This window comes from Herpailurus yagouaroundi, unplaced genomic scaffold (genome assembly GCF_014898765.1).
Source record: "Herpailurus yagouaroundi ecotype Mexico unplaced genomic scaffold, PumYag 162, whole genome shotgun sequence".
Lineage (NCBI taxonomy): Eukaryota > Metazoa > Chordata > Mammalia > Carnivora > Felidae > Herpailurus > Herpailurus yagouaroundi.
In genome coordinates this window covers 1,246,832-1,274,566 of record NW_024412403.1, presented here as the reverse complement: position 1 = coordinate 1,274,566, position 27,735 = coordinate 1,246,832, and the positions used below count along the sequence as shown (strand labels likewise).

The 27,735-nt window shown below is 63.8% G+C and overlaps 1 protein-coding gene and 2 long non-coding RNA genes across 12 annotated transcripts in view; 1 reads left to right on the top strand and 2 right to left on the bottom strand.

Annotated features, from left to right (window-relative positions):
- Positions 1-27,678, top strand: part of COL18A1 (collagen type XVIII alpha 1 chain) — a 94,163-nt gene extending 66,485 nt beyond the window's left edge. Inside the window, exons 7-42 of one of the 2 annotated variants that reach the window (XM_040483727.1) lie at positions 3,254-3,324; positions 3,574-3,693; positions 4,221-4,247; positions 5,404-5,466; positions 5,574-5,660; positions 6,044-6,097; positions 6,242-6,400; positions 7,173-7,235; positions 8,077-8,103; positions 10,209-10,340; positions 10,857-10,919; positions 12,065-12,091; positions 12,854-12,889; positions 13,411-13,482; positions 13,785-13,820; positions 14,076-14,165; positions 14,728-14,757; positions 14,838-14,864; positions 15,087-15,149; positions 15,433-15,507; positions 16,206-16,232; positions 16,436-16,489; positions 16,752-16,826; positions 18,147-18,215; positions 18,656-18,698; positions 19,227-19,289; positions 22,909-22,952; positions 23,179-23,301; positions 23,755-23,908; positions 23,993-24,066; positions 24,543-24,671; positions 25,041-25,073; positions 25,868-26,119; positions 26,416-26,613; positions 26,940-27,055; positions 27,239-27,678. In XM_040483727.1, coding sequence (XP_040339661.1) covers positions 3,254-3,324; positions 3,574-3,693; positions 4,221-4,247; positions 5,404-5,466; positions 5,574-5,660; positions 6,044-6,097; positions 6,242-6,400; positions 7,173-7,235; positions 8,077-8,103; positions 10,209-10,340; positions 10,857-10,919; positions 12,065-12,091; positions 12,854-12,889; positions 13,411-13,482; positions 13,785-13,820; positions 14,076-14,165; positions 14,728-14,757; positions 14,838-14,864; positions 15,087-15,149; positions 15,433-15,507; positions 16,206-16,232; positions 16,436-16,489; positions 16,752-16,826; positions 18,147-18,215; positions 18,656-18,698; positions 19,227-19,289; positions 22,909-22,952; positions 23,179-23,301; positions 23,755-23,908; positions 23,993-24,066; positions 24,543-24,671; positions 25,041-25,073; positions 25,868-26,119; positions 26,416-26,613; positions 26,940-27,055; positions 27,239-27,452 — 2,990 coding nt within the window. In that variant the 3' untranslated portion in view covers positions 27,453-27,678. Of the gene's footprint in view, positions 1-3,253; positions 3,325-3,573; positions 3,694-4,220; positions 4,248-5,403; positions 5,467-5,573; positions 5,661-6,043; positions 6,098-6,241; positions 6,401-7,172; positions 7,236-8,076; positions 8,104-10,208; positions 10,341-10,856; positions 10,920-12,064; positions 12,092-12,853; positions 12,890-13,410; positions 13,483-13,784; positions 13,821-14,075; positions 14,166-14,727; positions 14,758-14,837; positions 14,865-15,086; positions 15,150-15,432; positions 15,508-16,205; positions 16,233-16,435; positions 16,490-16,751; positions 16,827-18,146; positions 18,216-18,655; positions 18,699-19,226; positions 19,290-22,908; positions 22,953-23,178; positions 23,302-23,754; positions 23,909-23,992; positions 24,067-24,539; positions 24,672-25,040; positions 25,074-25,867; positions 26,120-26,415; positions 26,614-26,939; positions 27,056-27,238 lie in introns of both variants that reach the window. The other variant, XM_040483726.1, reaches the window with a different exon arrangement.
- LOC121035849 (uncharacterized) lies at positions 8,283-15,439 on the bottom strand. 4 transcript variants are annotated; one of them, XR_005793111.1, is made up of 6 exons: positions 15,320-15,439; positions 13,346-13,776; positions 12,628-12,766; positions 11,261-11,939; positions 9,878-10,024; positions 8,283-8,600 (listed from the first exon to the last, which is right to left on the bottom strand). It is a non-coding gene; the product is annotated as an uncharacterized LOC121035849 (long non-coding RNA). The 4 variants fall into 4 exon arrangements; XR_005793110.1 differs by having other exon boundaries at positions 8,284-8,600; positions 9,935-10,024; XR_005793113.1 differs by lacking the exon at positions 8,283-8,600 and adding an exon at positions 9,163-9,631.
- On the bottom strand, positions 17,038-23,179 carry LOC121035847 (uncharacterized). Of its 6 annotated transcripts, XR_005793106.1 has the most exons (6): positions 22,885-23,179; positions 22,597-22,755; positions 21,421-21,675; positions 20,202-20,583; positions 18,638-19,616; positions 17,038-18,405 (listed from the first exon to the last, which is right to left on the bottom strand). It is a non-coding gene; the product is annotated as an uncharacterized LOC121035847 (long non-coding RNA). The 6 variants fall into 6 exon arrangements; XR_005793108.1 differs by lacking the exon at positions 21,421-21,675; XR_005793105.1 differs by lacking the exons at positions 22,597-22,755; positions 22,885-23,179 and having other exon boundaries at positions 21,421-22,011.
- Positions 27,679-27,735: the final 57 nt, after the last annotated feature.

Genomic DNA, 27,735 nt, shown 5'->3' with positions numbered 1-27,735 from the left:
CCCAGTAATCCAGGATGATCTCCCTACCTGCACGACGGCTGTTTAGTAACCTGCGACACCTGCGGGGGGGGCTTTCACAGCAGCGCCCAGATTAGCGTCCGACAGGATCACCAGGGGCCGGCGAGCTCAGGAGACCTCCTCGGGGCTCTGCCTTCCATACTTCCGTCAAGGCTGTAGAAAAGTATGCAGACATTTGTTTTTATTTTAGAGAAAAACATTTATTGCTTTTGAAAAATTACTGAAATAATACATGCTCATTGCTGCCTCCGAAACTTAGAAACAAAAAATAGGGAGAGACTTGGCATCGGTCCCCCAGGGCCCCACGGTCCCTGTTCTGGGTGCCCTTTCTCCAAGGACCTAGTTACAGCATTTGTCACAGACGTGCTTCCCAAGGGCCCAGCCATGCTGGATGACCTCAGGGTCCTGAGTGAGGGATTCGGGCCCCATCAGGGTCCCAGGGTCAGCCCACTGTGCTCCGTGGCCTGGGACCCCAGCCCAGGGCTGACCCAGGACCCCTTGGGGGGAGGCTTGATGGGCCTGGGGTCACTTTTTGTTTTTGTTTTTAGTGTAATCAGCATACAGTAAACTGCACTTATTTGAAATTTGAAACACGCAACCTGATAAGTTTTGACCTGTGTGTCCACCCGTGAAAGTGTCACGATCAGGGCATGACCGCATCCACCAGCCCCAGATACTCGTTATGCACTTTGCGGTCCCTCCCTCCTACTCCCCACACCCCTCCCAGGTGCCCCCTGATCTGCCTTCTGTTGCTGTAGATGCTGGTGTTTTCTGGAAGGTTCCGTACGTGGAACCATACGCTCTCTGCCTTCCTGTCTGGATTCATCCGCTCAGCACCGTTGTGCTGACGCTCAGCAAGGTGTGATTTTGCACTGTTGGTTCGGGCGCTGTTTCACCGTGTGGAAGGACCCGAAGTTGGCTGTCCACTCACCTGCCAGTGGACCTTTGTGTCATTTCCAGCTGGGGGCTGTCACAGCTAAAGGTGCTGTGGGGCTCCAGGGGAAGCCTCTGTAGGGACACCTGCTGCTGTGTCTCCGCTCGACACCTTGGGTAGAATGGCTGGGCCACAGGACAGGTGTGTGTTTGACTATCGAAGATGCTGCCGCAGACGACCTTTCCCCGCAGTTCTGGGCAGCGCTGGGCATGGCCACGTGCCATTGCCAGCGTCCCGGCAGGTGCACAGGGCGGCTCAAGGCCGTGTGATTAGCCGCCCCCTGATGACTGATGACGTGGGGCATCTTTCCACGTGCTGATCTTGCCTGCCCTTTGTGCGTTGTTTTCAGTAAAGCATGTGTTCAAATCTTAGCGGCTGTTTCCCAGTTACTGACTTTTGAGAGTTCTTTATGTTCTGGATGGGACTCCTTTGTCGGGTGTGTGTTTTGCAAATATTTTTTCAGTCTGTGGCTTATCTTTCCATTTTGTTAATAGCGTCTGTACGAAAGCAGAACAGATTGGTTTTTAATTTGGATGAAACTCAGTTTATCAGTTCGTTCACGTGTGGATCTCGCTTCTGGTGTCAGAGCTAGAAAGTCTCCCTGCCCACAGTCCCAGGGGCTTTCTGATGTGTCTAGTCGTGTTATGGTTTTGGGTTTTGCATTTGGTCCTGTGACCCGCTTTGAGTTAGGTTTCCGTATAGAATGAAGCACGGCTGTCTGTTCGGAGCCACTTACCGGAAAGACGGTCTTTCCTCCCGCCGAGCCGCACGTGTGCCTTGGTCGGAAATCAGCCATCCGTGTACGTGTGAGACTATTTCTGGACTCTGCTCCGTGGGTCTGTCCTCACAGCAGTCCCGTTGCTGTGGCTTTGTAACAAGTCTGGGATAACACCGTGCCAGCCCTCCACACCTGCTGTCCCTTTGTGATGCTGCTGTGATTTTCCGCGTCCTCGCGCACCGCGGACCCGGTTTGTCGGTTTCTGCGCGAAGAGCCAGCCGGAGCGCCGACCGGAGCGTCTCTGGCTCTGTAGACCAGTCCTCGGAAGGCACAGACGCTGAACGGAGTCTTCCGAAAAGGCTTCTTCCTTTGCTTTCTCTTAGCAAGGTTTTTGCCATTTAAATGTTCACTGAGGCAGAGGTTTTAAGTTTGCCTTAAATCATGCTGCATTTGGAATACGGGCCCGAGAGGTGTGCACCCGATGCTGGCCGCCACAGGGCTGGGGCCGGGCTGCCCTCCCGCACCGACCTGGGACTCTCCCTAGGTCCTCAGTGGGCGTGGTCTGGCTGCTGGGCCCAGGGGCATCCAAGAGGCTCTGGCAGGGTCGTGGTCAAGGGCGTGGACGTGGCTCCGATTTCTTCTGTGCCGGCGGGGAGGCTGGCAAGGCCCCGAACAGTCTGCACATCGGTCCGTGTTCAGCTAAGGGGCCTCAGATCCCGTGCAGTCCCCGCCCCCAGCCCGCCGCGCCGTCAGAGGGCCCAGCACACCCACCAAGGGGGCAGTGGTTCCCCCCAAGTCCCCTCAGGAAACGGGCCTCAGGAGCGGCGTGAGTCCCTGCGGTCTAACTGGGTGGGCCGACCCCCTTGGAGGAAGGTTTGGGGGAGCAGCCTTAGTTCACCCCACAAGGGGAAGGTGCCCATCCTGACCGTCCTGGGCTGGCCAGGGCGAGCCAACGGCCCATGCCTCAGGCATCTGTGCCCTGTGGCTCCTTGTCTGTGCGGTGACTGCCCCAGAGCTCTGGGCCCCGTCTGCAGCTCTGGGGCCCTGCAGGGCAGGCCAAGGGCTGATTAGGCCAGACTCGGCCCGTTCTTCCTGGGGTCTGGAGCCTCCACCGTCAACCATCCCCAGAAGGAAGCTTCCAAGGACATCGCGGGGCCAGTGCAGACACTTGAATCTGGGCCGCGTGTTCAGTCACCGCAGGCAACAGCCTGAAACATCCTAAGTGTAACTGCCTGGTTGTCAGAAAACATCCTCACTCTCAGCTCTTAGGAGGCGTGTGGCATTGGGGGTGAGGGTTGTGACAGATGCAACAAACTTCTGTGGTTCGGCAAGAGAAGAAATGATGTGTGTTTGCGTGTGCATGCATTGCGTGTGTGCACGTGCATGTGAGTGCATGTATGTGAATGTGTGTGTGTGCATGTATGTGAGCATGCGCATGAGAGTGTGTGCGCGTGTGTGTGCGCGGTGGGGGGACTGCATCCTGGAGCCGCACGCAGCCTGGGTCTGGGGCGGGGAGCCCAGAGTGGAGCCTGGGCCGTGCTCCCGGGTATGACGGGTATGACGGCTGCCTCTGCCTCCCCCAGCTTGGACCCTCCCCGGCTCAGACACCGTCACCGCATGGAGCGTTCGGAGCCCTGGGGGCGGCCCGGAAGAGGTGAGGCCCCTCCCTTGACCCCAGGGCACCCGGATGCAGCTCCAGCTGCCGCACCCCTTCCTCTGTGCTCCTCCTGCACCCGCAGCCCCGGGAGGGAGCACGTGGCAGGGATGACCGGGCAGGGCCCACTGTGTGTCCCATGCCTGTCATGTCCACTCTGCACGTCCCCTGTGATACATAGCCCAGCCTGAGACTCAGGAGGGTGCAGCCGCGGCCCCCCAGCCTGTGCCCTCTCCTCTTCGTCCCCAGGGTCCTGCAGGCTCTGCAGTGCAGAGCCCCGATGCACAGCCTGTACCCGGGCCACAGGGCCCCCCGGGCCCCCCAGGGCCACCGGGGAAGGACGGTGCTCCTGGAAAGGACGGTGAGCCGGTGAGTCTGTCTTCCCTGGGTTGGGCCGGGGGGAGGGGCTTGGACAGGAGGGGGAGGTGGGCCTAAGGCGGCTGAGCAGCCGGTCCCCGATGGAGACCTTGGGGTGGCCCTGACCTGAGGCTGCTTCCTCTCTCCTCGGGAGACAGAGGGCGGTCAGCAAGGCAGGGGGGGAGATCAGGGAGGTGAGGGGTGGTCAGCAAGGGGGGGTGGTCAGGGAGGAGGGGTGGTCAGCAAGGCAGGGGGCAATTAGGATGTCAGGGGACAGTCAGGGAGGGGGGCAGTTAGCGAGGCCGGGGGCGGTCAAGTCGGAAGGCTGGTTAGCAAGGTGGGGGCAGTCAGGGAAGAGGGTGGCCGGGGGTGGCCAGCGAGGCCCCGCAGGGCCAGCCCGCGGTGCACTGGGAGGGAGGCTCTCCACACTCACACGCCACCGTTCGGGGGGCCTGGAGTGCGTCTTCGTTTCCGTGTTCAGATCAGGGTGGGGACGGGGTATAATTCTCTGTCACTAACGGTTCTCCTGCACTTTCCAGGGCGATCCTGGAGAAGACGGGAAACCTGTAAGTTCACTTTTCTTTCACAGCCAGGTCCCATCTGTGACATTTGTGTGAGACCCTCGGGCTTCTTTACCCCGTGGCACTCCGTAAACTCAGTGCCAATGCACTTAGCTTTGAATGCACCTTCACTTTGGTTGAGAAAACAGAAGTCTGCAGGTAGAAAAATACTAAGTTACGCGTACGTATTGAGAAGTTTAGGCTAACTACCAGGAAAAAAAAGGAAAGGGAAGAAATAAAAGGTGTAGCTTCCAGATTCTTAGAGGGAAAAACACATAACAAAGAAACAGGAAGCGTGTTTGTGGGTTGGGGAGGGGTGCAGCCTGTAGCTGGGCGGGGGGTGAGGGGGCAGGGTCCATGCAGACCAACCAGCAGTCACAACAGATGGGAGCTTCTATCTTGAAAACTATGGATTTTTAAAAATCAACAAATGCTATTTCCCAGAAGCACGGTAACACAGCGCGAGAAAGTTGCCAACTGAGATACGGGACGTGACGCCCCGACAAGTGGTCATGGGGACAGGCCGCTGAGTAACCGCACACCCCTCTTGAAAACATTCGAGGGGGCAGAAAGGGATATTTCCTACTGACCCCAGACAGTCCCTACTTAACCTGGTGGTGGAGTCACTTGCGGGAATACCGGTGGCGCCTGAGGAAATCAGCCAGTGCTCGGCCGGGCAGGGCCTGGGGCGTCTGGGACCCAAAGGACTCCAGGGACAGCTTGCTCTGGGTGAACGCACAGGAATCTGTAATCTGACAGGCCCCACAGTGAACGTGGATGTTCCAGCACACAGAAGCCTCCTGCACCCACCAGGGGCAAATGTGCAGGCACTCTGTCCACAGCACCCAATGCAGGCACACGAGTGTATGGGACAGGTACACACGCACGTACGGGGCAGGCACAGGCGTGTATGGGGCAAAGCGCCAGTGTCTGGTGAGGATGTCCATGGGAGGTCGCAGGTCACATTTGTGTAGAAAGGTCCACGTGGCCCCTCAGGTCAGATCCCCAGTGGGCAGTGTCTGCCTTGAGTCCTGCACGGATGCCCTCTGTCAACCCCTCGATGGCTTGGCTGTCTGCCCTGGCCATGTGTCTTGGGCGGGATGGGTGGTGACAGCACAGAGGGGCCTTCTCCCTGACCGAGATGATGGTCTTTGTCTTCCAGGGTGACCCTGGGCCACAGGGCTTCCCCGGGACCCCAGGAGACATGGGCCCCAAGGGCGAGAAGGTGAGAGTCTCAGCTGTCCGGGTCTCCGTTCGTGTGCGTTACGCTCTCAAGCCCTGACCGCAATGAGGGCCGTACGCCCTGATGTAACTGGTGTCTTACATCCCCAGGGGGACCCTGGGGTCGGGCCAAGAGGACCCCCAGGACCCCAAGGGCCTCCGGGGCCACCAGGACCCTCCTTCAGACATGACAGGCTGGTAAGTCCCGGCCGCAGCCTCTTCCAGCAGGGGGGCCGCCTGCTGCCCCAGGAGGGACCCTCCACACCTCGCTTGGCTTCCTGACGCCTCCTTCTTTGGGCCCAGACCGGCCTTCCGGGAGGGTGTCCGGGCCCGGGAGTCAGCCCTGTCTGCGGGGCCGCAGGGCTGTCCTCCTGCCCGGCTCTGCCTCCTTTTGTTCAGCGGGCGCGTCCACTACCTGCTTACGGCTTCTCGCCGTAAACCTCCCAGCTGTGGGCTGTGGGCAGTGCTCGAGATGAGCATCCTGCCGGGTCGAGCCCCCACCCCGCTGGCCTTGGGCGAGGGGAGGGCCGGGTGGAAGGACCTGGGCCCCCAGTGACATGTCCGTGGGCTCCTTCCCTCAGACCTTCATTGACATGGAGGGGTCCGGGTTCGGCGGTGACCTGGAGAGTCTCCGAGTGAGTGTCCTGGGCATGTGGACCCTGTGGTGGTGGTGGTGGTGGTGGTGGTGGTGGTGGTGCCGCCCAAGTGGGGGTGGGGGTCAGGGCCGTCCCTCGGCAGGTGCCGCGTGCCACAACCATCCTGCGTTTCTCTGTATCCAGGGCCCGAGAGGCTTCCCTGGCCCCCCGGGGCCCCCCGGCGTCCCAGGCCTGCCCGGAGAGCCAGGCCGCTTTGGGATGAACAGCTCCGACGTCCCAGGCCCCGCAGGCCTTCCTGGAGTGCCTGGGCGGGACGGGGCCCCCGGGCTTCCTGGCGCCCCGGTAAGGCCTGCCTCCTGCCCCTCCTGCCCTCGACCCCCTCCGGGCTTGGCCTGGGGTGGGGGGTGAACACCAGTCCCCACCCGTACCCCCCCTGCCCAGATCATCGCAGGGAGGCGGCTCCTGGCTCTGGGCCCCTGGGGGGAGGAGCCTGAGTGGCCGACCCACTGGGTGATGCCTGCGGCGCCATTCAGCTCCGGGCCTCCGGCGGGTCAGTGGACCTCCCAGAGTCTGTCTCCAGGAGTGGGCCCTGCCTGCGGGCCCGGGGGCCGTGAGGAGCCCGCGTCTGGGACTCACCACTCGTGGGGTGCTCAGAGCCCTGCCACCCCCGCTCCCGACGCCGGGGGGGGGGGGGGGGCCCGCGGCCTGGAGGTTCCCACACGTGTCGCTATCAGAGTTGCGCCACGTGAACCGGGTGCACGGAACGTGTTCGCCGGACGACGCGCTCCGGAGGTCCAATCCGCACGCTCGTGGCGTCGTCCCGTGGATGGCGCCCGGCTCTGTTTGAATGACCAGCCCTCACTCACGGTCTGGGGGCCCTTCTCATCCTCCCCTGTTCAATCAACTCAACGAAAAGGGAACAAACGTAGAAACCGAGCGGAGCCGCTGCGCCCCGTAGCCCATGTGCAGGCTCTCCTGTGAGCCGTCAGGGGAGACACTCGGCGTCCTCGACCCTGGGGAAGCGTGCACACCCGGATAATCATCCGCTGCCCCGTGAATCTTTTTCAGCGGCTGAATTCCATCTGGCCCCACACTCTGCTTTTCTCTCCCCCAGGGACCGCAGGGTCCTCCAGGAAGAGACGGGGGACCAGGGAAGACTGGCCAGAAAGGCAGCCCCGTAAGTCACTTCCCCAGAAGTCTGTGCGGGCCTGACCCGGTGCCGCGTGCCGGCCGGAGAGCGATGGGTGTGGGGATGCGGCCGGGCGGCCTTCCGCACGAGAAGTGCCACAAAGGTGGCCACGGGGAGGCAGGTGGCCCTGTCATCCCGTGCACGGCCACCATCCACCGTCCGCCTAAGTCATCAGGGTCTGAGAGCCTGGGGCCTGGGGCGTCTGGAGTTCGCTGAGAAGCGTGTAAAAATTCGGGACTCTGTGATCAGTGTTTCTGATGACAGCTGGACTAGGTGTTTGGGGTCGTGGGGACACTTTGCTTGATTTGGAAACTGCATCCCAAACTTTCATTCTGCTTACAACCGGGGCCCGTGGCTCCACGTCGTTTACGGTGAATGAACCAGGAGGGGTTTCGAGGCCGTCCTCCGTGGGCTACTTTCTGTGAGAGCCAGGCTGCTCGGGGCTGAGCGGAGGAGGCGCGTTTTCCGTGAACCCCGGGTGCTCAGGGCCTCTCACTGGGGGAGCAGCCGAGCCAGAGGGGCTCTCGTGGGGGTGCCGGCCACTCCCAGCCCCCCCGGGAGCCTCTGTCCAGGTCTGACACAGGGCGGTGGCGGGAGCAGCCCACGCCGTGCCAGGGCCAGGAGACACTCAGGGTTTCAGACGCGTGTCTTCCGGGAGCGGCACACGGGATCCCGGCTGCCCAGACACGAGCGAGGAAAGCCAGGCTTTGATCGGCGTGACTGGCAAACCAGCGGCCTCTCGGGTCAGGACGGCCTGAGCACAAGTGTGTGCTCTCCTCTCGCTGGCCGCACGCGGTCTGGTTCAGCGACTGTTCTCTCTCCCCTGCAGGGCGAAGCGGGCGCCCCGGGACCTAAGGTACAGACGAGATGCCCCTGGAGGCACCTGGGGCGGGTGGAGATGGGCAGCTGGGTGCGGGGCGGGCTGGGCCACGGTCAAGGGAGCCGGTGTCCACTGTGGGAGCCGCCCTGGGGAGGCGTCCCCTTGGTCCGGCCAGGGTTCCCACCCAGTTCTGGCTGCTGCGGAATGAGACCTGGTGTTTGGACACAAGCTCCCGGTGAAAACTTGTCGGATAAAGCGTCGAGTGGGGGGGGGGCTTCATGGGGAGGGACCGGGCTGCTGGGGGCTGGGGTGCTGCTGGGGCCCCGTGGGATCCCATGAGGAAGCGGGTCCGGGGAGGCCCCTTCTCAGCTGCAGCGGGTGGGCGGGCGCTCACCGGAAACTTCCCGGGAAGTCAAGGGGCTGGTCCCCAGGGGAAGTGCCCGCTGGTGGGCCGGGGCTGCGCTGGGCAAACCCCGCGGGGCGGAAGGGAGGATCAGGATGAGGACGGGATCGGGACACAGGTCATGCGGATTCTGAGGGATGGGGTGGGGTTCAGAGAGGAGCGTGTGCATAGGAGCACACATGCACATATGCACACGCACACACATACACACACATGCATATGCACACGTGCGTGCACACATATCCACACATATGCACACACGCACGTGCATGCACGCATACACCCACATGCATACGTGAGTGGACACACGCACGCACACATCATGCACACCTGCATGTGCACACACGTATGCACATGTGCATATGCACACACACGCACATGCATACACGAGCATGCATGTGCACAAACGCATGCACACATCATGCACACACGCACGCGCACACACACGCATGAGCGTGGGGGCACTGAGGGCCTTCTGGGAGGCCTGAAATGAGGGGCTACAACTGCAGGAAAATTCAGCATTGAAGCTGAGGTCAGACCTGCTGTGGGAATGAGACCCCGAGTGGGAAACTGGCTATTGAGACTCAAACTTTAAAACCGTCAGGAGCTGGCCTGAGGGGTCCAGATCCTACAGCCTGGTTGTAAACTGAGTAGGAAACTGGGAAAAAATAAATACAAAAGATCAGCCCCGATGGAGTTTTCTAGGCACAAATATTTACATAGAAGCCTTTCAAAGATTGACCATTAGATGAGTTGTTTAAATATAATAAAAAGGCACTAGTATTAAAACCCAGAAAGTAAAATATAAGATTCTATTAAAATGAGCCCGTGGATAAAGTGGGTGACAATAAGTCAAAACTGCTGACTGTCTGTTAAATAGACCGTAAAGGGGTTAACACCAGCCTCAGGGGCAGCTCACGGAGGGCCGGGGCCCAACCCCCGTAGGACAGCATCCGATGCCTGTGGGAAGCGGTGAGGGGACCCCAGCCCACTGGAGGGGCCGGAGGAGGCAGTGGAACTGGCCGGGGAGGCCCCCTGGGGAGAGGGCGTGGTCAGCGCTGCCCGGGGCCTTCCGGTGGGCTTGCGTGCGTGGGTAATATGCCCTGCTGTGGGCCAGGGGCGCCTGTGCCCCTCACAGGCAGGAGACTGTGGTCCCTCCATCTGCAGATGAGGTTAGGTGGCCTTGGGTGGGGCTGGGCCAGGTGGTGATCCCGGCCTCCGGGCTGAGCCTGCACGGAGCCCAGCCCTCTGCCCGGGGGCCTCCCTGTGTCAAGTCCCCACCTCCCTGCCCTGCTCACAAGCTGGTGTCCAGGACCCTCGGGCCTCCTCAGTCCTTGGGCCCCCCTCGGTCGCTCTCAGGGGCCCTCCTGCTCCCCCATCGCTGCTTCGGGGCTCCCCCCCCCTCACCTGCCACAGCTCGCCACCCCCTCCTCCGCCGCGGGGGACAGTGTGCTCTGTGCGCACCTTGCACCAGACCTGGAAGGAGTATCTCCGGTGTGTGGGCCTGTGGGTCTCCCTTGGTAGTGTCGTTTTTAAAGTGGATAAAACCGTTTCCTAGAGTCAGAGGAAAAACAGGGGCTATTGGGTTTGCTTTGTGCAATGCCGTTTGTCTCCGGTTTCCAGATTTGTAAAAAGCACATAGGGAAAGCAGGTGGGCACGGCATGCAGTGGCTGTCTCGGGGTTTAGTGGACACCCTGGTGGCCGAAAGCAGTGACTTCTGTCTCTCCACCTGTGCAGGGAAGCAAGGGGGACCCTGGCCCCACTGGCGCTCCTGGGGAGACTGGCTTGGCAGGAGCCCCCGGACCAGCTGGACCACCAGGGCCCCCCGGGCCCCCCGGGCCTCCAGGACCAGGACTTGCCGCGGGGTTTGTGAGTACTGGTTGCTCCCGTCCCCCAGAAAGCCGAGTCTGCAGCCCCGTGCCCCCCTGGGCGCCCCCCACGGGCTAGCACTCTCCCCGGCCCCGTGTCTGAGCCCCACCTGGACGGTGCCACAAGGTGGAACCGGGGGCAGTGGGGGAGCAGCCACCCAGTTGCACAGGTGGTCATGCCAGGGCCCCTGTCCTGGGCGTGCTGGGGAAAGACTGCTCCAAGCAACACCGTGAGACAGCCAGGCCCCCGGCTGGTGCTCGGGCCAAAAATAAAATCCCCTAAACTCAGAGGAGGGCTGAACGGGGCGCCCCCCGCCCCCAGCAGGGTCCCTGCAACCCGGCAGACGCTTCTTATGCCAGGACCAAGAATGGCCGCTTCCAGGCGACCTCAGCCCTTGGAACCTGCCCTGCTTAGCTGTGGCTGAGTCTCCCCCACAGGCCAGCGGCTGGCCTCCGGGAGGGATCTCTTCCCATAAGACACGCAGACCCAACTGTCCCCCTCGTGTGCTGCCCGCAGGAGGACATGGACGGCTCTGGGGGACCCTTCTGGTCAACTGCTCACGGAGCCAGCGGGCCACAGGTACTGCCCTTGCCGGCTTGATCCGCTCTCGGGGGGAGGTGCACGCGGGGCAGGGGATGCCCCTGGGACCAGCCCGCCGGTGGGGACCAGCAAGGCCGCTGATGCCTGGGCACTGTCCACCCTGGAGGCCTTCTGGAAGGGAGCGGACCGTCCATGTGGGGAAGTGCCGTTGGTGGTCCGGTAGATGGACGTGGGGCAGAATGAGCCCTAAAAAATGGATCTTTCTGGAAAATAGCAGTGCTTGAGTTCTCGTTACAGCTCTAACTGGGGCAAGCAATAAACTTTGGCCCTAAGTGCAATTGTAACTAAACAAAAATGGGTACCTTCCTGTGAAATCCCACCTCGTTCTGCTGTTAACGTCTGCACCAGTTGGGCCTGGGTTTGGCTGAAGCAGCCGACACCCCCGCGAGGCCTGGACTTGGACCAGACGTGGGGGACACGTCCCGGGGTGGGGCGCTGCCTCTGCCATGGCCGGTGGATGCCCAGGGGACCCTCCTGCCAGCGCCCGCCGCGGCCCCAGACCCTCAGCCTGGTGAGAGTGAGCAGCGGGGACAGGTTTCTATTCTGGGCAGCGTTAGTGAGAATTTTCTCTTGGGCAGAAACTATTTCCCTGAGTAGCTAGAGTGGCTTTGCTGGTTTAATTTCGTGCTTTTCCTTTTACGTGTTAAAAAATCCTAGCCTTTGGCCGCATCGGGTAGCTGCCTGGGCACCAGAGAGGACCCGGTGGGGGGTGGCAGCGAGGTCTCGGGCCCGGGGTCCTGTCCCCGCTTGTAGCGCCCTGGACCCGGGTACACAGATCCAGTGCCCCTTGACCCCTGGAGGAATCAGCGGGGCTGTTCCGTGACTTCGGAGGTGACAGAGACCCCCGGGGGTCACAGCAAAGCCGAGCCAGCCAGTGCCCTGTACGGGCCAGAGGGCAGCATTCTGTCTGCTCGGACGCAGGCTTCAGTTACACAAGATGCGGATTCGGGTTGTGGAGGCACCGGACACACCTGCCCTCGCGTCTGGTCTGTGTGCTGCCTGAGGGGTAAAGGTGGTGCTGAGGACAGACCCCTGCTCCTGGGCTGCCCAGGGGGGTCCTGGCTCCTGTAGGAGGAAGACCTTCCCTTCGGGGGCTCAGGCTCTGTTCCTTCTCTGCCCCACAGGGACCACCAGGCCTGCCGGGGGTCAAGGTCAGTGAGCGCCCCCCCCCCCCCCCCCGACTAGGAGTTACCGTTTCAGCGGGGCCTGGGGGTAGCAGGAGTTCACCGCGGGAGATGGGAGAAACACGGGGAAACAGTCAGGCACCACCCACCCCGAGCTTCCGTGTTGGGGGGCACTCCTCCCATCCTTCTAAAGCCGCAGGGTCCCCGGCTTCATGCGTCCGAAGGGGGCTTGCCAACCCGGGGGTACAGAGGAACCTGCCCCTGCCACGCCTCCCAGGCTCTGGGGCGGTGGGGGGTGAGGCGCCCTGGGACTCCCCCCGCCTCCCTGCTTGGCTCTGCTGTCCTACCCTGTCCCTGGAGGACACCAGCCCCCACCCCTCCCCATGGGTGGCCAGGCTGGGAGGGCACGCCACGCTCCCCACAGACACACGGGTTCAAGGGCGCACAGGGCCCACCAGGCGATGTGTTACGGTCCTGTGATGAATGTTCCTTTTAGAGTGTTTTGCTTTGCTTTAGAACTTTGGGTTGTGGTAGAAGATTGTATTTTAGAAAGACACACTCACTTCCTTAAAATGAAGTCGTCTGGTGGAGTGCTCCTTGGAGCAAACTGATGGGGCAGCTTCCAGAACAGTCTAGGCTGCATGTGTTAGCTGCCTGCACAGCTGGCCCGGTGTCCCTGGGACCCTCTGCTCTGGGCTGGCCCTGGAGGAGGAGAAGGCAGCATGGACGCCACCACTGTGGGGGCAGGCTGCCACACTCGCGCTCACAGAGCCCCTTCACCCGCTCTAGGGGGACCCTGGAATAGCCGGACCACCAGGCGCCAAGGTAAGAAAGAGCCTTTTCTCGGGGTCAGAGAATCCGTGATCTTGACCCGTCCCAGTCAGGAGCAGGCAGGGGCCCCCTCAGCCGCACGGCCCCGGTCCCCTGGAACCATGGTAACTCGGGGGGAGGTCCGCGTGCAGTGACTTCCAAGGCCAGGCCCAGGCTCACTCTCCCTCTGGTTCTTCCTGGTGCCGTCTGGGCTCGGCCTCCACTCCTTAGACTGCAAGACGTGCCTGTCCTGAGGACACCCACCCCCAGGACACCTGCCCGCCGCCCCAGGTCACAGGACAGGCTTCCTCCTGGCTCCAGGGTGGAAACCTTGGGAACCACAGGAGTCTGTCCAACCATAGTCCCCTCCCCCTCTGCCCCTTGAGGCTCCTAAGGAGGCTGGAAGCCGACTGGGCCAAGTTGCTGCCAGGGGCGTGAGCTGGTGACCCACAGAAGCCCCGGCCTGCTCACCTCCCCGGACGCCAGGCTTTGCTGGGCGGTGGGCTGACGCTCGTCTCCTCCTGTGTCGGGTACAGGGAGAAGTCGGAGCCGATGGACCTCCCGGGTTCCCCGGCCTCCCTGGCAGAGAGGGCACAGCCGGAGCCCAGGTGCACGACCACTAGGAACGCTTGGGGTGGGGGAGCGGGCCACCCGAGCGGCTGATGAGGCTGACACCTCGGTGTGGTCTCGGGGTCCTGACCAGTGCTCTGTACCCCACAGGGCTCAGAGACCCCGGCTCCGTGGGCCGTGGGCCGGGGGTCCAGGCTGCCCGCCAGGCTTCCTGCCTGGCTCAGCCCCCTTTCCCAGGAAGAACTCTCTACGTCTCCATTCAGAGCCGCTGCTGGTGGTGTGGGGTCTCCAGGAAGGGGGCTCAGGCTCTGTTTGAGATGAACTGTTTCCATCTTTGCAGGGACCCAAAGGAGAAAAAGGGACCCAGGGAGAGAAAGTGAGTGGGGCTCGGAGTCTGCGGGCCGGGCACGTGCGTGGCCAAGCCTTGAGGGGTGCTGGCTCAGAGCCTGCCCTGCCGGGAGGTGGGGCCCTCAGCACTGCCGTCCCCAGCCCAGGCGCCTCCTCACACCCTGTGGGCGCCAGGAACCCCTTCCGAGCCCTGGGTGGGCGTGGGGTCCCTTCCAGGGCTGCCCGGACAATCTGGAGGCCCCCGCGAGCCATCTGAGAGTCAGACACCGGCTTTCTCTTCCAGGGTGACCCAGGGAGGGATGGAGTGGGGCAGCCTGGCCTCCCCGGACCCCCCGGGCCCCCGGGACCTGTCGTCTACGTGTCGGAGCAGGACGTAAGAACACTGCGTGGGTGGGCAGGCGCTGTGCCCGGCCCTCCCCCTGGCACTGGCCACGGCGGGTGCCAGCCCGGTCCCTGACCCCACGTCGGCTCCCCCCCACCTCGGGTGCCCCCTAAAGACTCCAGGGTTTCCACTTGGTTCTATTCTGGACCAGCGATGGTGTCTCATTATGGTGAGACTTTTAAATTATTTGAATGAGAAAAAAGTTATGGCAGTGGGTGACCGGAGAGAAATGGAAATTCTATAGCAGAAAATCTAAATGGAGCAAGGCCTCTCCCACTGAGACCCTCGTGTCCTCAGCCTCTGAGCTGCCCCATCAGAACCCCCTGGGTTCCCAGATGCCGGCAGTCCGCTCTGGCCCCGGGGTCTCTGGAAGCTTCTCCAGTGCCTGATCTGAGGGACCTGAGGCCAAAGCCAGGACGGCGAGTGAACACAGTTTTTCTTGGGCATTGATTGCCGTGCTGTTTCCTTGGGCCCGTGAGGCGAGCTGGGCTTTAACTCTAACGTGTTTTCCTTTTTCCTCCTCCGGCCTGTGTTTCCGCCGGCCCGTGGACAGAGAGCGGTGGCAGGCGTGCCGGGACCTGAGGTACGTGCACGCCGTCCCAGGGGGGAGCCACAGCCGGCTCCGCGCCCGCCCCGAGCTGACCCGGCCCCTCTCTTCCGCAGGGCCGGCCGGGGTACGCGGGCTTTCCTGTAAGTCGCCCCTCGGCCCTCCTCGCACCGGCCCCGAGCCCCTGGTGAGCCCAGTGCCGGAGGGTGCCCGCAGAGCCGGGGAACCTTCAGGCTCCTGCGCAGAAGCCCCCAGGGACCAGGGCGGGGTCTCGGGGTGTGGGTCAGGACGAGGAGGCAGGTGTGCCCAGGCGGCCGCGGTGGGACAGGGTGCCTCGCGTGGCCCTCATTCCTGTCTCCTCATAGGGACCGGCCGGGCCAAAGGGAGATCTGGGCTCCAAAGGCCAGCGGGGCCCCCCGGGACCCAAGGTGAGAGTCTCAGGCACCATCTGCTCTGTGACCCTGGGGGGGCGATGGGGACACGAGAGCCCTGACCGAGTCTGATGCCGGTTCTCTTCACGGTCACCTCACTGTGACCCATGGAGTCCCCGCGGAGACCACCCCACGGCAGAGCCCAGGGAGGGGAGGACCCCGCTCACCATGCACCTGCTCCGGGGTTGGTGTTCATGCCCCGAGTTGGGGCTTTACTGTGGGAGTCGAGGGCCCTCCCTTCCCCAGAGCCGGCCTCATGCCGTCACCCCCGCTGTTCCAGGGCGAGAAGGGCGAGCCGGGCCCAGTCTTCAGCCCCGATGGCGGCATGCTGGGCCCTGCCCAGAAAGGAGCCAAGGTGAGCCCGGTGCCTGGGATTGCTCACCTTTGTCCAGGCCGGGGGCTGGGGCGGGGGGGCCGGGCGGCGCGGTTCCTGAGAGGGCTCTGGAAACTTCTGTAGGCTGGGCCCCTCGCCCTTCCCTGTCTGTCCCTCTCTCAGTGCCGCACTGGGAGGGTCAGAGCCCGTACGCCTGGGTTGGCCACCACCCAGCCGGCCCCTGGGTATCCCCTGCCTGTCAGCTGAGCCCGCCCTGCCACGGGGCTGGGGGCTCTGGAGGAGGGGGACTCAGCAGGGGCCTCACCTGCAGACGCCCCTCCCTGAGGATGCAGCTGCCCCTCTGCCTCTGGGTGCTGCCACCGTGGAGGGGTCCCGGCCCTCCTCCCTCAGCCCCCACCCCCAGACAGGCCCTGAGAGGGTGCGGGGAGGACTTGGACCCAGATTCAGTGGCCGTGGGGGACAGGCCCGGAGGGGCCCTGAAGTCTCCCAGGGTTGTCTGGGATGGGCAGTGGGACCTTAGATCTCAGGGCCCAGAGAACTCAGGCCGGCCCCGAGGTCGGGGGGGCCCCCACGGCAGGCCTCGTCCGTGCTCCCTGGGGACAAAAACCCCCATCTAGAGCATGCTCCCTCTGCCGTTTCCTTCCGTCCCTGGCACGGTCGGAGCCCCTCGGGCACTGCCCCGCCGGCCATCTGACGGCGCCTTCTGGTTTCCTGTTCAGGGAGAGCCCGGCTTCCGAGGACCGCCGGTGAGTAGGCGCACGCCTCCCACCGCGAACACGCGCGCGGTGTGACAGAACACGAGGCGCCGTGACGGCCTGGCCGCTGAGCGGGCGTGGTGGCCCGAGCGTACACCCGGGCGTGCTTGGCGAACACGGAGGCAGGTGTCGGGCGGGAGGCCACGGCAGACGCCGGCCTCTGCTCTCCTGAAAGGCACTCCTCCTTCCTGCAGGGTCCATATGGACGGCCGGGGCACAAAGGGGAGATTGGCTTCCCTGGGCGGCCGGTAAGGACCCAGGATCTCGTTCGGGCCTGGCCCCTGGGGGCCTAGGGGGCCGCAGACCACAGTTCCTCCCCCTGCCCTGCCCCCAGGGACCACCCCGCCTAGGGACGGCTTCTCCAGGACGAAGCCTAGGGCTGCCCAGCCCGTTTGTGGGCGGCTCGGGCCAGAGGGGCTGGCGCCCTAGGAGACCCTGGGCGGGGACCGAGAGCTGGCCAGGCTGGCGTGAGCCAGCTCCGGCAGTGACCGCCCCTGTGCCCTGCCCCAGGGTCGCCCCGGGATGAACGGACTGAAAGGCGAGAAAGGGGAGCCAGGACATGCCAGCGTCGGCTTTGGTGTGAGGGTGAGTGTCCCCCAAGGGGCGGACGGCGTGGCTGGGACGCCCAGGGGCGTGGAGGGCCCTGCGCCGTGACCACACCGGGCCGGTCCTCTGGCACGAGGACCCCACACATGTGCGCGCACACTCCAGCTGAGCTGCGGGGACAGGGGCCCTGAGTGGCTCTTCTGGAAGGGCACGGCCGCGTGGGCCCCCTCACTCAGCACCACAGCCTGACTCTCAGCGCCTCACCGGCTTCTGAGCAGGGTTTATGTTGGTAGCCTGGGTGTTTTTATCCGTTTCTCCCTAAGAGGGGGCCTCCAGACACGGGACCTGCTCCCGATCCCGCGGCCGGGCACCCAGCCAGCTGCCAGGTGCACTCGGTGACTTTGCTCCCACGGCCCGGGCCGGGGCGTGGGGTCCCGAGGCCAGCGTGTCAGACGGTCCCCACTTTTCTGCTTTTGCCATCACTGCTGGTTCTTCATCGTGGCTCCTTCTTCCCGTGGCCTCAATGTGGCTGCTGCCTCGTGAAAACTCAAGAGGCAGGAGGTGACATCTCGCGGCGATCTGAAGTAGTGACACAAAGACGGGTCGCGGGCCTCAACAAGCAAGACAGGCGCCGGGATCCTTTCCGCACCTCTGACCTAAGGGCAGACGGCGAGTCAGTTCTGACCTAAGGGCGCATGTGTGCCCCGTGGAGTCTGCTGGGACAGGGCTCCGCCTCCAGCGGCTCCTCTGGGGGCCCGACACCCCACCTCTGTGCTGCCTCCAGTCCCTCTGTCCTTGGCCTCAGTGGGGCACTGCAAGGAGGCGACCGCAGGGCAGGCGGGGCCGGGTCCTGAGGTTTGCACGACCTCACTGGCCCTGGTCTCACTCCTGACGCAGCGGGAGTTACACAGGCTGGTGCTTTGTCCAGTAAGCAGGTCACTGCCAGAATGAGTGCTTTGCACGCCGCCTGGGTGGCTGTCTCTTCTCTTTCTGTGAAGAAGTAGATGAAAGTTCACACATGGGCTCAGCCTGCTGGCCTCTGGGCCTCCTGGGGCTCTGCCTTGAACGTGGAAATACACAGATGAGCTCCCAGACTCTGCGTTAGTCTCCGTGCTCCCCGCCAGTCCTGTCGCCCTCTCCACGTCCCCCAGGCACGTTCTGAAAGGGGCAGCTGTGCTTGGGGGCCCCACAGCCACAACCAGACTGGATGCTTCCTGATTATATGCTGTCACACACGTTCAGTTTTCTGATTTTAGTGAGATATTTAGTGAAATATTCCCCCTCACATCTGCTGCCCTGGTCACATCCACGGCCTGGCTGTGAACGTGACTGACCTCGTGTTCTGTCTTCCCCATGCAGGGCCCACCCGGTCCCCCGGGGCCTCCAGGACCCCCAGGCCCTCCCGGGACTCCCGTCTATGACAGCAACGTGAGTACCCCCACTCCCCTCCTCACAGGCCCTATCCACCAGCCACCCCCTGGAGGGGTCAGCCTCTCCCAGGGAGGGGACACCCCAATTTCTGGCAGGGGGCTGGCCAGTACTCCATTAGAAAACAAACCCCACCTGGGGAAGTGAGGGTTCTCTGCATCTGGGAGCCTGAACCTCGAGCCATGTGGTCCTGGGGGGCAGACACCCCTGTTTTACAAGGTTCAGCCACATGAAGTGACTCCTAAGGGGCAGGTCATATCACAATCAGGGCTCTTGATTCCAAACCCCCGTCTCCTCCCCCTCCCCCTCCCCATGCTCCTACGGGGGACTGGTGTCTGTGTGGCCTCACAGAGGGCTGGGGCCCCGGGCTCAGAGACCGCTGGGGTGGTGCTGCCCTCAATCCGCAGAGCCCCTCGCCTCACTGGCCAGCTTCTTTGCAGGCCTTCATGGAGTCTGGCCGCCCTGGACCTCCAGGATTGCCAGGTGAGGGCCCCTGGGGCCTCGCGGTGGCTGGGGCGGTGGCTTCTCTTGGGGATGCTGGATGCCGCAGGACTTCCTCCTGTGAGCCTGGGCTCCAGGGGAAGCAGGAATGCCTCGTTGGCCCATGTCCCCTGCTCCAGAGTGATCACGGGCCTCTCGCGGGACCTCCCGGGTCGTCCCAGCACGGCCGTCCTGGCAGCCTCGCGGGGGACAGCCCCGGACACTGAGTAGACGCCCACTCGCGTGCGGAATTTAGATCTGCCCCCTGCCCGGGCCTGCTCTGTCAGCCCGCGCCCGCCCCGCGGGAGTGGTGTGGCCTCCAGGGGCAGCCCCTTGGGTGGGACCCCCGAGTGCTTCTGCTCAACAAAAGCTCTTGCTCTGAAGGCTCCCAAACTCGTGTGGTGCTCCTCCCCCGTCCAGGCTAGTGCACGCAGCACTCACAAGGGCTGGGGGTGAGCGGGGCACAGGGGCATGGCCCAAGGGCCCTGTCACAGCTCGATGATGGGCACTCCTGGGTCTCTGTCCCTCCAGGGTACCAGGGGCCTCCTGGACCGAAGGGTGACAAAGGAGAAGTGGGCCCACCAGGACCACCAGGTGAGTGTGCTCCAAGCGGCCCCGGGCTGGGGTGGGTCCCCGGCACTGTCCTCTGTGGTTACCCGTGCCCTCCTGGAGGAAGGACACCCCTTCCAGGCGTATGGGGCCCGGCGGCATCTGTGGCGGTTTGGTCCCTAGTTGGCCCAAAGCCTCAGGGCCCAGGGCTTCGAGGACAGCGGGGCTGAAGGGTGGAGCGGGGCCCCTGCCGGCTGCGTGGAGTCCTCCCTTGGCCCGCTTGCCCTGGGGCTGAAGTCTTAGCGCCTCGCAGGTTCCTTCCGAGGGACGGACGGACGGACGGTGGGACGACTCTGCCAGATTCTTCCACTGCTGAATGACACAAAAGAGAACGACAGGGTGGCTGTTGGGGGCTAGCAGGACAGAAGCCCAGAGGGCCGGGGCGCCCAGCCCCAGGCAGTGACAACTACAGGGTGGCCGACCGGGCCCCCCCCCCCCCCAGGGGGGGGCTGCAGCCCAGAGCAAGGGCGGGGTCAGAGACAGGCCGCCGGGCGGGGCTGAGACCCAGGGTTTTCCCTGAGGACTGCTGGAGGCAGAAGCCGCTCCCTGAGGAAGGTGAGCTCGCCGAGGGCCTACGATTCAGGCTGAGCAGGTGAACAAAATGGCCAGGACGGACCGCAGTGCAGGCAGGAGAGCAGAGGTGAGACAGGCCCCCAGGAGAGCCAGCCAGGGTGGGAGCTTGAATCACGACGGCGCCCCAGCAAAGGGAAGGTGGGGGTGAGCGCAGGGAGCCGGGACCCTGGAAAGAACCCGGTGCCGTTCTGGGGTGGAGGGGCGCGGCCACTGGACCCGAGGAGGCCGCGTGAGTTTCGGCAGACGAGACCGGGAGGGGAGCGAGAGGGGTCTGCGTGGAGGCCGCGGGCCGCGGCGGGGGCGGGGGCGCCGGCGGGAGAGCACCTGGAGGCGTCACGGCGGAGGGTTTTCTGAGGCCGAAGGAGCCCTTCGCTCCACCGACCAACAGGACCTCACTCCTCCGCACGGAAGACAGACGCCAGAGAAGAGGCCTCAGGACGACGTAAAGATGGCCTGTGTGCGTCGGCGGAAACCCCCTTCAGAGCGAGGCCGTCGGAGGACCCGCCCTGATGGGACGGGACAGATGGCAAGGGCCCTTCGAGAAGGAGGCGATGCTGGAGGGGAGACCCCCAGGAGCGCACCGCTGCCCTCGTTCAGCGTGGTCGAAGCGGGACATACCTCGCCGCTTCCGGGGGTGGAGCCAACGACGGGCCAGGACCACGCAACTAAGCATGCCCGGCGAGGATGGCACCAAAATTACCGGACCCTGAAGACGACACGAAAGGAGAGAAAAGGGAGCACAGAGCAGATGGAACCAGGCACATTTAACATACTTGGTTCAAACTGACATCTGTCCGTAAGCGCACCGAACGGGAACCCACTGAATACTCCGTTAAAGGTAAACGTCGGCAGTTGGATAAAAACAAAACCATATGCCGCTTACGAGGGACACTGCAAATATGAGGACAGACACACAAGCTGAATGCGGGACAGGGGCAGGCAAACCAAGCCTGTGTGTGTGCATGTGTGCACCTGTGTGTGTGCACCTGTGTCTGAATGTGCACCTGTGTGTGCTCCCGTGTGCATGTGTCCGCATCTATGAACAGACCTGTGTGTGCACCTGTGTGTGTGAATGTGCACCTGTGTGTGTGCATGCCCCTGTGTGCGCGTGTGTGCATCTGTGAGTGCACCTGTGTGCTTGTGCGCTCGTGTGCACCTGTATGTGTGAGCGTGCCCGTGTTCTTGTGTGTGCACGTGTGAGTGCACCTGTGCACGTACATGTACCTATGTATATGTGTGCCTTTGTGTGCCTGTGTATCTGTGAATGCACCTGTGTGTGTGTGCACCTGTGCATGGGGGTGTGTGTGCACCTGCGTGCATCTGTGAATGTACCTGTGTGTGTGCACATGTGCACCTGTGTGTGAATGTGCACCTTTGCATGGGTGTGTGTCTACATGCGTCTGTGAATGCACCTGTATGTGTGTGTGTGTGTGTACAAATATCTGTTTATGTGTGAGAAATCAGACGAGTGTACCTTGAGGCAGGAAACATTGCCAGAAACTCGGAAAAAAAAAAGTCCATTATGAAAAAGGAGTAAACCCACCAGAAAAATACAGCAATTCCAAATCCTGTGCCTCTAACAACATAGCTTCAAGACGTGAAGAGCAGCAACCGACAGGAGAAGGACGACACAGATCCGTCCTCGTGGGGGTATGGCCGGCTCTCAGGAAGTGACGGCACCAGCTCACAAAGAACAGCTCAGGCAGGAGACGGAGTTCCCGACCTGGCCCTGGGGCCCTGGGGCCCTGGGGCCCTGGCAGCAACACGGGGACCCTGTCTTCACCACACGGGCCCTCGCCTGGCAGAAAGCGAGCAGGAAGTCAGCGTCACAGACACACCTGGAAGATGACCCCAGAGCAGCGCACTTCCCTTCCAGATAAGGAGGATCCACTCACAACCGGCAGGTGGAAGGTGGTGAGGCCCCGGCCGAGTCCGTGGCCGCAGCGGCCCCGCGGCAGCAGGACCCCCCCCCCCAGATGGGGGCCACGCACCCATCGGCCGGCCCAGCTGGGCCCCAGGCCACGGGTCCTGTTAACTGTTCAGGAACTCACAGCCTCAAGCGGGACACGTTTCTCAGCACTCAGCTCAAGAAGTCAGAAAACAAATAGCAAATTTACCTTTAGCAAAAGAGATGGGCACTGAGGAGGGCACTGTTTGGGATGAGCACTGGGTTGTACAGAAGCAAAGAGTCACGGGAATCTACCCCCAAAACCAGGAGCGCACTGTGCACACTGTATGTCAGGCAACTTGACAAGAGATTATGTTAAAAAGTAAAGTAAAATTAACATAGAAAAGCAAAGAAAAGGGAAGAAATGGTACAGCTCAAGCTGAGTGAACAACCATTTGCAAGTCAAGGTAGTTTTTGGAAAGACCGCTAATCCTGGCACGCCCCCTGCAGGACGGAGAAAGGAGGGAGCCCTGCGAGCGAGCGAGCCAGCGAGCGAGGGGCAAAGGGCTGCTCCGCCTCCACCCTCGCTAGGGCTGCAGGGTGGCTGGTGCTCAGGGTGGTGGCCGCTGCCCCCGGAGGGTGGGGAGGGTTGCGAAGGAAGAAGTACCTGCCATTTGTACAGACGGGTTTGGGAACATCAACCACCCAAAAGAACATACCGTTGCAATTAATAGGTAGACTTACCAAGGTCACAGGGGCGATTCACAAAAATCAACTGGTAATAAACAAAAAGAAATTCTAAAAAGGTGCCATTACAAAAGGAGGTCAGACCTGTGGCCGCCAGAGGCAGGCGGGCGTCACGGGGAACCGTCCGAGCCGCCAGACGCGTCCTGGAACTCCCATCACGAGGTGACACACGTCTTCCTGTGTCCCCACCAGTGAGGCCACGGGTGTGAACCAGCCTTACTGTCCGGTCCTGCTGCTGCACCCCTAAAACATTCCGGGGCCGCCATTAACAAAAGTGTAACCAAACTGCAGGGGGCCCCCCAGAAACAGACGTTCTAGAAGGCAACGAAAGCAGCTGTAGGTGGGGGGGCATGGCGCTGCCGAGACACTCACCTTGGCGCCCCATCTCTCCTACAGGGCAGTTCCCGCTCGACCTCCTCCAGCTGGAGGCTGAAATGAAGGTGGGTGTCACCCGCGTCCCCGTCGCCTGTCCCACCCTGGCTGGGTTCCTTGGGGGCTCAGAAGGTGGGGAGACAAGTCCTGTCCCGCAGGGTGTGCCGGACCTCCTGGGCTCCAGAAGCTTCCGGCTGCCTCACCCTGCCCACTCGGGGCTTCCGGGGGTCGGCCTGCCCCTCCCAGGTCAGCAGCGGGAGCCGGGCTGTCTCAGACCGGCATTTCCATCCACAGGGGGAGAAGGGTGATAGAGGAGACCCGGGGCAGAAGGGCGAACGGGGTGAGCCCGGGGGTGGCGGATTCTTCGGCTCCAGTGTGCCCGGCCCCCCCGGCCCGCCAGGCTACCCTGGGATTCCGGTAAGTCTGGACTCCTGGCTGCCTGCAGGCCCGAGCCAGAGCCCGTGTCCCCAACGTCCTGGGCCAGGTCCAGCCCAGCTGTGGATGCCTGCAAGGCCCAAAAGGTTGCCCCCACTCCTGGCAGGGGGGGACACGGGGCAGGCCTGGTGGGTCACGGCCTGGGCCCCCCCCAGCCAGCCGGGAGAATGGGGGGCATAGGGGCCCTCACCCAGCCCTCCCTCAGGGAGACCATCTGCCCTAAAAGATTCCAGGGGCACAGGCCCCAGCTTCTGCCTGAGGGATGGAGGGGGAACGAGGGCCTTTGGGGGACCGAACCTCTGTCCAGGGCGTGCTCTGGGATCCCTTCCCAGCACAGAGCACACCGTGTGGGAGGCCAGGTTTCCCCGGCCATCGTGGGGGCAGGCAGGGGGCTCCCCGCAGGGCCTCTGCCACATGTTCTGTTGTCTCCCCTAGGGTCCCAAGGGAGAGAGCATTCGGGGCCAGCCAGGCCCACCTGGACCTCAGGGGCCCCCTGGCATCGGCCATGAGGGGCGTCAGGGGCCTCCTGGCCCCCCCGGCCCCCCCGGGCCCCCAGGGCCCCCTTCCTTCCCCGGCCCTTACAGGCAGAGTAAGTCAAGCAGGGGCGGGTACCTGGTCTCCGGCCTCGTCCAGCCAGGGCCATGCGTTCCCATCTCTGGCTCTTCTCTTGCAGCAATCAGTGTTCCCGGCCCCCCAGGCCCACCTGGGCCCCCCGGACCCCCTGGAACCATGGGCACCTCCTCAGGGGTAAGGGGCCCCGTGTTCCTTACCGGTCAGATGCTTGCTGCCCAGTCGCCTGCCCGGCCGCCCTCCCCTCTGCAGACCTGTGGGTGGCCTGCTCCGGAGGGTCCCAGCACCGGGCCTGGCCCTGCCCCGTGCACAGATGCACGGCAGCCCTGAGATGTGGTTTGCAAAGCAGAAAACGGGGAGCCTGGGGGTGGCCGTGGGACTCGGGTGGGCAGGGGAGGACAAGGGAGGACAGCCATTAAGAAGGGTCCCCAGCAGGGCTCACCGGGCACGTGGGCACTTGGCATCCAGCCCTCCCCGAGGGTGGCCTCACTGTCCCGGTGCCACAGAGCATTCTCAGGGAACAGCCTGATCGAGAAAGGAACACACTTAAGCCTTCAGGACTGTCCCTCATCCGGAAGTGTCCTCCCCTCACCCCCCATGAGCCCAGACACTGCCTGTGTGCGAGGGCACCCACTGGGTCGGGCTTCCAGCAGGTAAGGATCTGGGCCACGTACCAGACCATGCTGGACAAGGTGCCGGAGGTTCCGGAGGGCTGGCTCATCTTTGTGGCTGAGACAGAGGAGCTGTATGTCCGGGTCCGGAATGGGTTCCGGAAGGTCCTGGTGAGTTACCTGCACGGGGAAAGGGCAGGAGACCTTCTCGAGCTTGCTTGGGGTTCAGGAGAGCATGTGGGGGGGAAGGGGGCCCCCCACAGCGAGCCTGAGCCTTGGTCTCGGTTGTCCTGTGGGGTGAGCGCCTCATGCAGTGACCGTGCTCCCTCCTCACGTTTCTTTATTTTTTAACTCCGGGCCTTCCGAGCAGTTTGGGGTTTACAGAGAAGTGACTCCCACTTCTTACAGCCGATGCATGTGAGGTGCTGTGCGCCCGCTGATGGCACAGGCACCAGGGTGTAGCCGTGCCGGCTTCCGCTGGGGCGGGGCGGGGGTGCCAGGCGTCAGGGTTGCTGGGGTGACCCCTGCGTTTTCTTTCAGCTGGAGGCGCGGACACCCCTCCCACGTGGGACGGTAAGGACGCAGCCGAGTTCAGGGCTTGGAGCCCGGGGGACGTCTGGCCGGGGCTCCACGGTGGCAGGCCGAGCACGGCCTCGCGTCCCCGGCACGCCTGGGGCTCTGGGGGCTGGGCGTGGGAGGTGGTGTGCAGGCCACGAGGCCGCCTCCCTTCGGGCCACGCTGCCCACCCCTCTCCGAGTGCGGGGCCCGGGGGACGGAGGAGCCCACATACTCAGGTTTCCCACTGCTGCGGCTCTTCTAAGCCAGCACTTCTTAAAGGGCCCGGGACCGAGGCTGCGTTAGGTAGTGTGTGTCCTGGGCTCCCGGCGAGTCCGCCCGCTCACAGAGGCTCACGAGGCCCCTGCCTCTGCGGGACACACGAGGCCCCTGCGGAGCTCGCGGGCTGGGGGAAAGGTGGCAAAGATGACGGAGGATAGACAACCTGTTTTATCGTCTTAGCAGGGAAAGGTGCCTAGTCACAGAGCACATGGGGTGTCAGAGGCACTGGGTGCTGGGGGAGGACAGGGGAAGGGGGGTCGGTGCAGATCACCCGAGGTGGGCGCACGGGGCGTAAGGAGCGGAGAACTTGTGTGTCTGGGTGGCAGTGAGGGGGGCTGGAAGGTCAGGGAATGTGGTCCTGAGCGGGGCGGGGTGCCTGAGCGCAGGGCCAGCCACCCACTTTGCACGTCAGGCCGGCAGGGCGCCCCCTCCAGCTTACGAGAGCACAAGCCGCAGGTGCAGGAGGAGAGGGCCGCCCGGACAGGAGGGCAGAGCCCCCCCCCACGGCGCCTCTGCCTCTGCGTCTGCAGGACAACGAGGTGGCCGCCCTACAGCCCCCGCTGGTGCAGCTGCACGAGGGCAACCCGTACCCCCGGCGGGAGCTCACCCACTCTACGGCGCGGCCGTGGCGGGCGGATGACATCCTGGCGGGCCCCCCGCGCCTGCCGGACCCCCGGCCCTACCCTGGCGCCCCCCACCACGGCCCCTACCTGCGCGTCCAGCCGGCTCGCCCCACAGGCGGGCCCGCCCGTACCCACACCCACCAGGACTTCCAGCCCGTGGTGAGTGTGACCCACCAGCCCCTCGGCTCCCGCGGACTCCCAGGGCTGCCAGGATGGGAGGGCTCTCTGGGCCTTCGAGAAGCGGGAGAGCCCGAGGAGCCGGGCAGGGGTGGGGGCCTGACGGCTGCCACTCTGGACCCCCTGGCCCCCAGCCCACCGCGGTCCCTGCTGCCCTAGGCCGAGGGGCTGGGCTGGTCCTCTTGGGGCTCCCGGGGCCGGTCACGCAGGCTCTCTGTGCACGCTCAGCTCCTCGGCCGGCCTGGGGCTGGTGGCTGACCCCCGCAACCCCTCCACAGCTCCACCTGGTCGCACTCAACAGCCCCCAGCCGGGCGGCATGCGCGGCATCCGGGGCGCGGACTTCCAGTGCTTTCAGCAGGCGCGCGCCGTGGGGCTGGCGGGCACTTTCCGCGCCTTCCTGTCCTCGCGGCTGCAGGACCTCTACAGCATCGTGCGCCGCGCTGACCGCACGGGCGTGCCCATCGTCAACCTCCGGGTGCGTGAGGGCTCCCGTGTGGGGCAAGGGGCGGGGGTCCGGCGGGGTCCCCAACCCCCCACAGCCACCCCATCTCACGGGGCGCCTTCAGGGGCAGGAGGCAGGGCCGGGCCCTCGCACGCAGCCACCTCCGAGCCGGGGCTGGGAACCGTCTCTGGGGCGGTCCCCATGCCTCTCTCCCACCGCCGAGTGCTTCCTGGGAGCTGGGGAGCACCAGCGCGCCTCGGGGCCAGAGGCAGTGGCCTCACCGCAGACCTGGGGGGGGGAGGCCCCGCGGCAGGGCGTCCCTGGGGCGGGAGTGAGTCCTGCGACACCGCCCTCCCCAGGACGAGGTGCTGTTTCCCAGCTGGGAGGCCTTGTTCTCCGGCTCCGAGGGCCAGCTGAAGCCCGGGGCCCGCGTCTTCTCTTTCGACGGCAGAGACGTCCTGCAGCATCCTGCCTGGTAGGCTCCCCAGCAGAGGCCGCAGGGGGTGTGTTCTGGGAGGTGGAGCCCCCAGGGACGGCCCCACAGGCAGCCGCACCTTGGGCCTTGGGGCCTTTGGGAAACGCCCTCCCCTGCCCGGAGTGGTCCAGATCCTGGGGGTCAGGGCCCGGGCCTGCGGCTGATGGCTGCTGCCTCCCGCAGGCCTCAGAAGAGCGTGTGGCACGGCTCGGACCCCAGCGGGCGCCGTCTGACCGACAGCTACTGCGAGACGTGGCGGACAGAGGACGCGGCGGCGGCTGGCCAGGCCTCCTCGCTGCTGGCGGGCAGGCTGCTGGCGCAGAAAGCCGCGAGCTGCCGCAACGCCTTCATCGTGCTCTGCATCGAGAACAGCTTCATGACCTCCTCCTCCAAGTAGGGGCTCTGCCGGCTCAGACAGGCAGATGGACAGTCAGACGGCCAGGCCGGGAGGCCAGCAGCAGGGGAGCGGGGAAGCCGCCCTTAAGGAGTGTCTGCCCCTGCCCGCCCCCAGGGTGGGACCTGGCTGGCACTCTCCTGTATGGTTCTGTGGTTCACGTTTCATGTAACCCCCAAGAAATAAAAGGAAACCAAAGAGTGTATTTTTTAAAAAGTTTAAAACAAAACCTGGTGCCCAGACTTTCTCTTGCCCCTCCCCACCTCGCACAAGGCCCTGCCCCCTT